The sequence below is a fragment of the Arachis duranensis genome, chromosome 10, assembly GCF_000817695.3.
Source record: "Arachis duranensis cultivar V14167 chromosome 10, aradu.V14167.gnm2.J7QH, whole genome shotgun sequence".
NCBI lineage: Eukaryota > Viridiplantae > Streptophyta > Magnoliopsida > Fabales > Fabaceae > Arachis > Arachis duranensis.
This window is the reverse complement of record NC_029781.3, coordinates 5,506,815-5,518,747: the sequence shown is the minus strand read 5'-3', so window position 1 is coordinate 5,518,747 and position 11,933 is coordinate 5,506,815. Positions and strand designations below refer to the sequence as shown.

Here is an 11,933-nt window from a genome sequence, read left to right as displayed (position 1 = left end):
GCTTAAGTTATACCCTTATGAGTTTTGTTTTGGATTGGTGATGTTATTAGCGATTTTTCGTGTATCTTATTTATACACTTCTAAGTCCTAAACAAATATATGAACCCGTTGGACTGATTTGTTGAGAATTGATCAGAAGCATAGTCATATTATTCATTAGCCTACTGAGTTGGCTTCATCTCTTGGCAAGGTTAAATTTTTGGTAGCTAGTTTATGGGGTTTGAAGTGTGCTTTTCAATGTTGTTAAAGAAGTTATTTACTTATTTTCATTGTTTGATCAGCGAAACTAGAAAAGATTGTGTTTTTGAGAATGAAAATTGCCTTAGGATTACCATAATTGCTTGGTATAATTAGGGCCAAAGATACCAATGAAAGCCTTAGATAGCTAGCCTTCTGAGGCTGTTATACCAAAAGAATACTACTGTTATAATTAAATTCAATAATGTAAAGAACTGGAAGCATGACGAAAACTAATCATGACCCTGCAATTAACGCGTGTAATTTCTTGTGGTTTGTGATCATTTGCTATCAATTCTAATCAATATGCAAATAAAGGAATAAGTTTGCCACGTAAGCAAGCAGTTCACAATATCCTATCCTTTCTTCTTCACAACATTGCTTGAATATAACATTTCTAATCCCCTTCAAATTCCGATTACATTTCATGACCACCTAGGGTCAGTATTGATAACTACGATCACATGATTGAATGTGGTTTTCAGGGAAATGAACCAGTTGCAGGATCTCCGATTGTCATTGCAAAAATTGTAGTAGGCAATGGCATGATTCGAAAATATCAGCTGCTAGTCAATGAATCATATGAATGTGACTGAAAATCACTACGGATTGGCGAAAAGATACTGAAGTAAGGGAGCAACAACTGCTATGCTTAAACTGTTTCCTAGCAAAGCATACCTGCAACAGAAAGTAAGATTGATAAGATAAACAAAATCAATAGAATTAAGCATGCCAATATGGACACTTATCTGACCTTGGGTCATGAAAAGCAGGTAATATTGAACTCAAATTCTAGACAGCAATAACTACATTCAATGGATGTTTCTACATGGAATTGACGCTAAGGTATGAAATAGTAAATGGCATACCGTTGTTTGAGACTAATGTGATCTGGAAACTTGAAATCTTCAGGAAACGAATGAATGTTTGCAACCTAGTCATGGGACGACAAGAAGTACCTTGTAGATTAGTTATATGCACTGAAATGAAGACAATACAATTTTGCCGAGCATTCATGGACACGAATGCATGGCATTCTATATAATAATGCTAAGTACCAAAATAGAAGCTATAGAATAATGGGATTTAAAGAAATCACCCACCTCTCTAGGGGTAAAATATCTAAGGCACTGCTCCTTCAATGATGCTTTGTCCCTCTTCTTTGGCTAAATGTACAAAATGGAGGACATCAAAGAGTGAGAACAGTTTCATAGGTACCCAATGTGGTAGACTGGTAGTAATCCCAAAGATTGTATCAACAATTTAGTCCATCAAAGTCACAACTATGAATAGCTACCAAAAATGTTAGATATAATGATGATTGTAAAACACAAACAGCATCATAGTGCTTGAAAGGCAATAACACAATAACATGAATTACATTGTTACGAGAATACATTAAACAATAAATCAAAAAAGATTTCTACCAACTAGAACCCCCCCCCAAAAAAAAAATTATAATACGCTGATTTGAATATACTGCAATAATTAATGTAAGGGTGGATACCCATAGCACTTCCCCACCGCTCAACCAAACTCATTGGAACATAACACTGCTGTAAAGAGTCACAGACATTATCATCACCTTTGCCCAAAGTTGCAGATTCAGCCTCAATATTATTGCTAGGATTCTTTAACTCGAGAAAACTTTCAATAGGTTCACATGACTGCAACAACTTATGCCTGTCCTCTTGTGATAAATCATCTTCAATAACGGCTGTATCAAAATGCTCATATAATGGTCCTGGAGACTGAATCAGTTGTCTGTTCCAAATTTCATTAACAAAAGAGTAGGGCTTTCTCTTAGCCTGAAACAATTAGATAACAATCAGATGATCATATCCCAAAGCATATAGGATAGTTCCAGCTGTTTCCTTGATGACATAGAATACAACCAAAATCTTTTAAAATTCTCATTTAAGATAAAGAAAGCATACACCAAGGACCATAATACCCTACCAGACAAAAATATCGAGGCCTAGAATATGGGATTCCAAACTGTAGTGGGCTCAAAATGAACTCCTGTGTAACAAAATTTGTTCTGTCCAATATTTCAATCAGTTTTGCATGTGTGTCAGATGTCTGTATGCAACACGAGTACAAAGAAAAAGGAAGTGAATAGAGAAAATCATTAACGAAACGAGACTTGTACTTATGAGTTAATCCAAGTTGACAAACCTCGAAGCCAACAACATTTTCTACGAATAACAAGCTTGGAGGCTTCAATAAGAATGGCATAAGCTCAAGAATCTGAAGAAAAGAAAATGCCCGAGCATCACCAGTGTCCTTCTGGAGACCTAACACAAGATCATTGAGCAACTTTGGCTAAAATAGGATAAAGTAACCCATAAAATAGGAAAAAGAGAAGGAACCAAAAAAAGGTTCACCTTGCCGCGTGTAAGGTTGGCAAGGAGGAGAAAGAAGCCATGCATCTCCACCATAGCCGTCGAGATCAGCCGCAGTCAAGCATTGAATATTTCCCTAAGCAAAGAAACATAAACAAAACCAAGATAGCACAATATTTTTATCTCGGCTATGTCTCTGTAGCTAAGTATCCAAATTCATGTAGTATCGAAAACAATAGCCAAAGTCAAACACCAAACATTGAATGACGAGAAGACAAGCCATTTCATCTAAATGTAAGAATAACACTAAAACCTCATAATCTACAAATAAATCCCATTAATTTTGAACTTAAAGCGATTACATTACATAGCATACTATACTAAAACCTAACCATTACTAAGTGTGAATAACCTTGAGACACTGAACTAACTAGAACTATGCACAAGCACGAAACTTTAATTACTGTACCAGAATTCATTAACTGAAAGAATTAACCATTACGCAGAAGCACAAAAAGCAAAAAACCTGATAAGGACGATGACCGAAATTATGCTCGTAAACGTCATTGGCTCTGTCGTTGATTTCAAATGCTTCAACCACTTGAGCTTTCACCCCTGCTCGCATCAGAGAGTACCTCTAACAGAAACAAAGCATTTGAATTCAATGAAAAGAGGATTATAGGTTTTTATGGGAGGAGGGGGGAAGGGAGCGTTAGTTACCATGCCGCCGATTCCACTGTAGAACTCCAGCACTCGCTGGGGTTTGTTTCCGCCGCCATGGGACTCTGCTGCATCCGCCATTAAAGCCGATGTTCGCTGCTTCTGCTAAGGTGTGTTTGGCTTCATTTCGGGAAAAAAGCGCTTATAGGTTCTAACAATATATATATATATATTTCAGTTTTTGTTGGTGTAAAACAGTATTAAAATTGCTTAAGTTCTAGTTGGGTAAAGTTTTTTCAACAGAGATACTTAAATATAATAAATATAAATAAATAAATTTTTTAAAGTAAGATGTTTATATTTTTATGTTTATTAAAACTATTTTAATATTGAAAATAATTTTATCAAACAACAATTTTTTTGTAATTTGTGTTTATTAAAAATCATGTTTATTTTAATTTATCAAACACAATGAAGGTTATATTTAAAAAATTAGTCTTAATAAATTAATTGTTTTTTTGCTATTTTTTTGGTAAAAATTCGGAACTTAAATCAAAATAAAAATTATAAAATAGGAATAAATTAGGATAAAATTGTTCTTTTATAATCATCATCTAGGATTAACCTAAGATTATAAGAAGGATTATTAATAAATTGATATTTTAATTGTTTTTTGGCTATTTTAAATTAGACTAATTATAATCAATTTGAGTTGGTCGAGCAATCAGTTCATTCATTTATGGTAAGTGTTGAAAATTCGATCTCAACAAACTCTTAAATGAATTTTAGATTCGTAATAGATTAGTTGTTGAGCCGTTAGATTAGCCGGTTAAAAAATAACGTGAGCAACTAAAACTTTCAAGCTAATTGTTTGCGCAGGAAAAAGAAAAGGCCCATTGACATTTGCCAACAAGACCAAATGAAAAACAAAAAGGTTTTGTGATCTTCCATGATTTGGCGCCAAAACCCGCGACGATTGCAGCAGTGTGAGAGTGATGGAGGTGCAGTTGCAGAGCGATCCATGGGAGTGGGAGAAGCCAATGGCCACTTATCTGCTTCGCTACCACTCCGACCAGCTCCGATCCATCGCTTCCTCTCCCGATCCCAATCTTCACTATCCTCTCTTCATTGAGTAACTCTTCTGTTGCATCAATTTCACTTTTTACTTTCTACAACGCATATTTAATACTGAAACAAACCTCTTTTCTCTTTCTTTAGCTTCGCAGAGTTGATGGAGGAACATCCTCACCTTGCGCGTCTCATATTCTCCCAACCCACCCCTTACTTGCAAGCCTTCGACAATGCTGCTCTCTTGTCTCACGTTCGTTTTCTTTCTTTTTTATCTTTTCACATTTTTATTCATTTGGAGGAGAAAGCTGCAATTCACTTCGATTTGTGTTGCGAGTCGTGCAGAGAATCGTGGTGAGAGATTTAGAGCAAGAGAAGAATGTTGTTGAGAAGAATTTCATTCATGTTCGAATCAACATCAGTGGTTCTCCCCTTGAATGCTCTGGTTTGTTAGCATTAAACCTATTTGTTGTAATTCCCCTTACTTAAGGAATAAGGACACTTTATATTTTGACATTTTTTGGATGATGGAATTAGAGACGTTTCCGACCATAGGGCGTGTTCGAGTGCAGCATCGCGGAATTCTTCTCACTGTGAAAGGGACTGTAATCAGGTCTGGGGCAATCAAGATGCATGAAGGAGAGAGGAAGTATATGTGCAACAAATGCAAGAAGAGGTCAGCACTTTTTTTCTTTTTTCAATCCATGTTTTTGTTAAATTATATGTCCTAAGGATAACATTAGGGATTAGCTCAGGATTATCACGTGTGACAGTAGATGGTAAGATGAAGTTTATTAAATGATGGTTAGCTTTGCTGCATTTTGTTCATCACATTAAGCAATATGTTAATTGGATTAACAAAGCATGCGTACAGCTTCACAGTTTATCCTGAGGTTGAAGCTCGAAACTCCATATCATTACCTTCAATTTGCCCCATGCAGGTATCTTCTACACTGAGATTAAATATTTCATTTCACCCCAGATGCCATGTATTAAAATGTAACATTAGAAATGTGTTCGCTTGCACTGCTGTGTTAAGTTTCTTTCTCTAAGTTGGGGAGTGCAGCATATTAAACCTGCAAATTTGCCCAGGAAGCTTAAAAATTGATTTTGGAAACTCGATCCTGCAGTACTATGTCTTTGTTCTTCTGTAGATCCGATGATAGCATATCTTTCATTTGGTTGTTTTAATTGTTCCTAATGGCAGAAATTGAAGCCCTGTGGAGGCACAAACTTCCAGTATGTAGAAAATACTATAGTATGCCATGATTATCAGGAGATAAAAATCCAAGAAAGTACACAGGTGCTAGGTGTTGGGGCCATTCCTCGTTCAATTCTTGTCATCTTGCATGATGATCTGGTTGATGTTGTTAAAGCTGGAGGTATTTACATCAGCTTTGATTCTTTTTCTCTTCAATATGATTGCATGACATGCACATGGTATTTTAACAACTGTTTTCTTCCTAGACTAAGAAGTATGTAGGAAAGCTGGTTAAAATAAGTTAATGTATTATGTCTCTACCTAAATTGAATATTCTGGACATACATTCTTCTATTTTTAGTTATTGGGCTGGTTGAGGACTTCAATTCTCTTTTACTTGCAGATGATGTGATTGTCACTGGTCTCTTGACTGCAAAATGGTCTCCAGAGTTGAAAGATGTGCGCTGTGACCTTGATCCTGTATTAATAGCCAACAATGTAAGGTGAAGAAGTTCTCTTTCTTTGCCTTTAAAACCTTGTTAAGCAAAAAGAACTTACTAGCATTTGTCATTCTTCTTGTTTCTTTTCATGGTAAATTGTATAAATATTTATTTATGCATCTCCTAAACTCTCTCCCTTACTCATAATTTATGGGCAGTCTGGTGATACTTGTGGTTGTGATGCAAACCTTATCTCCTAACTTGGCTTATCATTCATTTCTCATGTTCTTTTTAACTGGTACTGTTTTCTTATGAAATTCCTCCTCAAGAAGATGAGTTTTTTCTCAACCTGCCGTTGAATGATCATAATTAATGCTAACTACAGTTCATATAATAGAGTAATCATTTTGGTTGATTGTGTTTTGGCACAGTAGTTTCTGTGTCAGCGCCCCTTTGGTAGCTGGTCTGAGGATAGATCCATGCCACCCATATTCTTCAGGACTGAATTGTAGATTTTTCTGGCTTCACCATCTTCCACCTTCAAAATGCTTTCTTTCCTTTGGCCGTGTCTTCATTTGCAACATTTGGTCTATCATGAATGTTCCTTAATGATTTAATTACTCCTAGGAACTGATTTGCCACTGCTTGTCTGCTTCCCTTTTCTGTCCTATTGCAAACCACATAATAGGTTGTCAGTCAGATAGTATGATTCACATATTATATGTATAATATCCTAAGCGGAGCACACATTGAATGATTTCATTGAATTAAGTTATACTATAAATTGAAGTCAGTTACTCTCAGTTTAATGGAAGCAGAGCATTCTCCTTGTTTCAGGAGGACCAATCAACTGAAGTCAGAAATGGACATTTCTGATGACTTAGTTACAAAATTCAAGCAGTTCTGGGAACATTTCAAAGATGCACCCTTAAAAGGTGGTATCCAAGAACACGTATCTTGGTTATCCTTTGTATCATTTAATTTCATATTTTCTTAACTTCTTGGATGTTTCAAAATGATCCAGGGAGGAATGCTATTCTTCGAGGAATTTGCCCACAAGTATTTGGCCTGTTTACTGTCAAGCTGGCCGGTAAACACATATTTATGGTGATGGCTATTTACATATTGCTATTTTTCTCAAGGATTTGTTGTTGCTTTGACATATTTTATATTTTCCATTTTGATAAACAAATGACGTCTATCTATGATGGATTTTGACTTTTAAATTCCAAGATCCCAAATTCTTTTGTGCATGTTGGAGAGAAAGTTTATGCAACAGACTTAAATATGATACAGAGAAAGACAAGGTAGAAGGGGTTAAATTTATGAAAAATTTTAAATCAAAACAATTTTTTGCAAACCATAAATGAGTACTTAGATTAGATGCAATAAGACTCACTTGATCTAGGCATGTGGAAATGAGGATCTTATAGATGATAACATGATCTCTATAGGTCCCATTTGGTTTCATTCAAGAGAGGAACCTCATAAAGATCATAGATGGAAATACTTGAATTTGCAAAGATTTTATATAAAGAAATTAGTCCTGGACTGGAGTTAGATGGGCAGCAAAAGTGTGATATGGAGGCTCTCATTCATTTTGTTTCTATATTCATGTCAGCAAACTAAAATACTACTATCAAGATATCAGTTATGATCTTTCTCATTTCATATCTGTTGTCTTTCAATCAGTTGCATTAACACTTATAGGAGGTGTTCAACATGTCGATGCTTCTGGAACAAGGGTAAGAGGGGAATCTCACTTACTCTTGGTTGGTGATCCCGGTATGCAATCTATTGCTAATGTGATTTATATGAGCAATGCTACTATTGTTATTACTTGTTTCAAGTTTGTAGCATAGATGATTTTTTTATTGCTTCATGAATACTACAACACACCCGTGAAAGTGACTTCGATTAGACAAAAAAAGGCGAGTTCTACCAATTAAGTTCTTTGTTGTGCTTCAGTTATGCCACTACTTGTTCAATGATGTTCAACCAAGAAAAGGAAATTTGAAAAGTGACCACATAATAGTCGGACTTATACGAGAAATTTCTATATGCTGTTAGCTTTAGTGCAGTTTTCTTAATTATATATCTGAACTGTTTGTTAACTGTTTTGTGAATTCTTATCATCGACTTAAGGAATAAAAGAAATGACAAAATAAAGTTGGTCCTCGTTTTCTATAACTTGCCTTTTTATGTTTGATATAGGCACTGGAAAGTCTCAGTTTCTGAAATTTGCAGCGAAATTGAGCAATAGATCTGTTATTACCACTGGGCTGGGAAGCACAAGTGCTGGATTGACGGTTACTGCAGTGAAGGATGGAGGCAAATTTCCATACATCAATTTTTACTGATAAATAGCCCACATTATTAACTCGTCTAAATGTAGACATGCATGAATCTGTGTATCTTGTAATTGGTTTTGCTAAGTGCATGGCCAATTTATGGAATTTTTAGGTGAGTGGATGTTGGAAGCTGGAGCCCTTGTTTTAGCAGATGGAGGATTGTGCTGCATAGATGAATTCGATAGGTAAGCACTTTATGAAGGACACAAGAATGTATATAGTCACAGTAAGAGGGTTAACAAGATTTACATCACATTTGTTCTACTCCTCATCATCATACCAAATTTGTCACTTCAAGTTGGTCAGGGTAGTTTTCAGTGGATGCATTTATGAGAAGTTTAGATTTATGGAAATTCCAGCAGAGTTGTTTATGATACTTAGCATTGTTTATATAAACTTCCTTTTTCCCAGCATGAGGGAACATGACAGGGCAACAATACATGAAGCCATGGAGCAGCAAACAATAAGTGTAGCTAAGGTAGGGTGGAATATTTGAATATTACGCAAAACCTGAATGAACTTCTGCTTTTCTCAATACAGACATGTATCTTGTGGTGAAAAGCATCGCTGCTGCTTACATACTCTCATGCTTTGTCCAGGCTGGTCTTGTAACAACACTCAGCACTAGAACAACGGTATTTGGTGCCACAAATCCTAAAGGGCAATATGACCCCGATCAACGTATCACTTCAGTCAATATATATTTGTCTAATACTATTCTAAATTGACGTTTAAAAATTGTTCGGTATTACTGATGTACAATTTCTAGTCCACGAAATTTTTTCCTCTAGCTGCTAGCTTAGAAATTTCTGAACTATCAATGTAGTAATTATAGCAACCTCGTTTGCCGCTAAATTCACAGTTGCTTCAGTTTATTACTTGTCCAACTTAACACAAGGTAGCTCTGTCTGTCAATACAACACTCTCTGGTCCTTTACTTAGCAGGTTTGATATTGTCCTTGTGCTCTTGGATACAAAGAATCCTGAATGGGATGCAGTAGTTTCATCCCATATTCTTTCTGAGGTAATCTATAACCATCTGCATTAAAAAGCTTTCTGTGGGTACAGATATAACACTTTTATGAAAACTAATATTCAGGCAGAACCTGATAGAGCCAACAACGATGAAGATCTAGCAAAAGTCTGGCCTCTTTCTACACTCAAGAGGTGAAATATGCAGCTGACGACCATGGATAACATGCATAAAAAGGAAAAAGAAGTTTGAATCCTATCTTGCATTGGTTTTTCTACATCCCAACTTTAATTTCTTGCTTCCTTTTCTTTCCTCTTGCTATCCTAATTAAAAATAGGATAAAACATTTCTTTCTCATTTAAAATAGTGAAGTTAGTTGTATACCAAATCAGTCTCCATTGAATTCTCTGTCTCATAGAAGGTTTTCAAATTAGATAGAGCTTTTAAGTTTCTGAATTTCTTAATTTTTTATGTAGTTGGCTCGGTAAGAGACTCTTGGTTATTTCTAATCTTGCAGGTACTTACACTATGTGAAAGAAACTTTCAAGCCAGTCCTTACAAGAGAGGCCGAAAGAGTCATATCTAGCTATTATCAACTTCAAAGGAAGTCTGCAACTCATAATGCAGGTTTCAGATAAATATGTCCCTTTCTAAATCACGTTTAATGCTCATCAATTTATGTCGTTAAATTAAGTTCCAAATTTGCAATGTAGCCAGGACCACCGTCCGGATGCTGGAAAGTTTAATACGCCTAGCTCAAGGTATATAACTGGAACTATGGTGAAATTACCCATTTAACTTCCTTATCCTCTTATGTGCTTTTGATCTTTAATGACAGCTCATGCAAGGCTGATGTTCAGAAATGAAGTGACCCGATTAGATGCCATCACAGCAATTTTATGCGTAGAATCCTCAATGACTACCTCAGCTATAGTGGATTGCATTGGGAATGCCCTGCACTCCAATTTTACTGAAAACCCTGATCAGGAATGTATCCTTGCTAGGTATCTCTCCTTGCATTATGTAGCTGTATATAAATTGTACAATCAAACTTGTCTTTATCATGAACCTATGCTCCATTAGAAAAACCATTTTTTTTTTCCAGAAAATCCATTGGTAGCATGGTATATTCTTTATCTAGACATTTTTCTCGACGGCATTTTGATTTGCTTTCAACAAGAACTTCTTAACTACGTGCAAAACAGATGCTAAGCAAGAAAGACTGATCCTGGAAAAGTTGGGATCAATAGATGACTTCTCTGATATGAACAGAATGGGAGACTGAAGGACAAGGGAGGATAACAAAATTGAAGTCCTGTATATTGAATCATTAAAGTGATTATTTTTAGTTAGATCTGCTATTAGTTGGCACAGGATAACAAAATTGAAGTCTTGTAGATTAATCACGAAAGTGATTACTTTTAGTTAGCTATGTTATTTAGTTGGCATTTAAGTAAGGGGGCAAAACATTTTAGTTCTCTTACTAGACAATTAGATAGATGCCTTTCCTATCTTCGCCTTTTCTCTAGTCTTTATTTATTATGTACTTTCGATCTGTTGAGAGGGGCACTCAATTTGAATGATGATTTTGTTGTATTAGCCTGAATACAAATGTTTGTAGGTTTGCAACTCTTATTTGGCAATTAAAGCGAGTGTTAAGGTGAATTTCTTTTCAAATTTTTACTTTCATTTAATAAATCTCAGAAGCCCTACGCGTACTTTGCTTAATGAAACTAAATTGACTCAGCTTAATTTCATTTAATATATATTCATTGAACTAACACACTTCCAAACCATAACTAAAATTTGACATGTAAGTTAGATAGGTAGGACAGCTAACAGTCAGATGCCACTGTTGAGTCCTTTTGCTTCAAAATGGCTTGACGAATAACGGTTAACATTCAACTCAACCTTGTGACCTTACATTCATATCTATCTTTGCAGACAATACATGAATCTCGCAGAATATCAAGATTTCAAGCTTCACTTACTAGTCTCATCTTCTGAATTCTAATTCTGATGTGGAAATGCATAATGACTAATGAGGTATCTCTTGCAGCTCTCTCAAACACGTTTATTTATTTATTTACATAGTAGTACTCATTTCTATTCGACTGGATAAAGTATAGTAATAAATATAAGATTGAGTATTGTTATCGAGAGTTAATACCTCCTAGTTCTTCCTTTCACATTCCTCAAGTGCATCACAATTGAGTATCTGAATCTTCTGCAATGTCTCAGATACTCATACAACAGCAGCAGCAGATTACACATTTCAAAGCTCATCATAACCTCATTTATTGATGAGTAATTATTGGATAACATTATTTGAAAGTATTGTATAATAATTCAATCTGTCACACTACAGTACAGGATAAGAATGATGCTGCACCGAAACCAGAGCTTCACTTATCACAGGGCCACTAATTCATAATTAACACTAGTAATCAACTTAAAAATGATATTAATGTACTCCATCATGGTACATTCTTGAATGTACGACATGACTTGTTCAATGCAATTATATTCTGTCAATTCACAGTATCCTAAGTGGGAAGAAATAATATAGTCTTAATGTTTATTAAAACGCCATGAATAAAGTAAGCTTGAAAATAGCACCATATTATAGATAACAACACTGACAAAGAAAGAATAAAT

At 35.3% G+C, this 11,933-nt stretch overlaps 2 protein-coding genes across 7 annotated transcripts; one reads left to right on the top strand and one right to left on the bottom strand.

Annotated features, from left to right (window-relative positions):
- Positions 1–521: 521 nt before the first annotated feature.
- LOC107468720 (tRNA (cytosine(38)-C(5))-methyltransferase 2) lies at positions 522–3,447 on the bottom strand. Its single transcript, XM_021132926.2, is given in 9 exon segments — positions 522–915; positions 1,107–1,171; positions 1,341–1,409; positions 1,659–2,045; positions 2,197–2,319; positions 2,416–2,534; positions 2,625–2,718; positions 3,109–3,219; positions 3,303–3,447. Coding segments are annotated over 9 exon segments (1,125 nt in total). The 5' UTR covers positions 3,384–3,447; the 3' UTR covers positions 522–839.
- A 691-nt stretch (positions 3,448–4,138) lies between these two features.
- LOC107468766 (probable DNA helicase MCM9) lies at positions 4,139–11,896 on the top strand. 6 transcript variants are annotated; one of them, XM_016088130.3, is made up of 20 exons: positions 4,139–4,374; positions 4,461–4,563; positions 4,656–4,755; positions 4,848–4,986; positions 5,185–5,251; positions 5,518–5,692; positions 5,915–6,014; positions 6,789–6,886; positions 6,976–7,041; positions 7,644–7,736; positions 8,166–8,282; positions 8,415–8,487; positions 8,714–8,780; positions 8,902–8,983; positions 9,205–9,326; positions 9,402–9,469; positions 9,793–9,902; positions 9,989–10,036; positions 10,114–10,266; positions 10,481–11,896. In XM_016088130.3, exons 1-20 carry the CDS (start codon positions 4,238–4,240, stop codon positions 10,558–10,560), a joined length of 1,998 nt encoding a protein of 665 aa, XP_015943616.1. In that variant the 5' UTR covers positions 4,139–4,237; the 3' UTR covers positions 10,561–11,896. The 6 variants fall into 6 exon arrangements, 5 of the variants coding, with proteins under 5 accessions (XP_015943616.1, XP_020989815.1, XP_052111230.1 ...); XM_021134156.2 differs by having other exon boundaries at positions 10,114–10,279; XM_052255270.1 differs by having other exon boundaries at positions 4,656–4,781; positions 4,883–4,986.
- Positions 11,897–11,933: the final 37 nt, after the last annotated feature.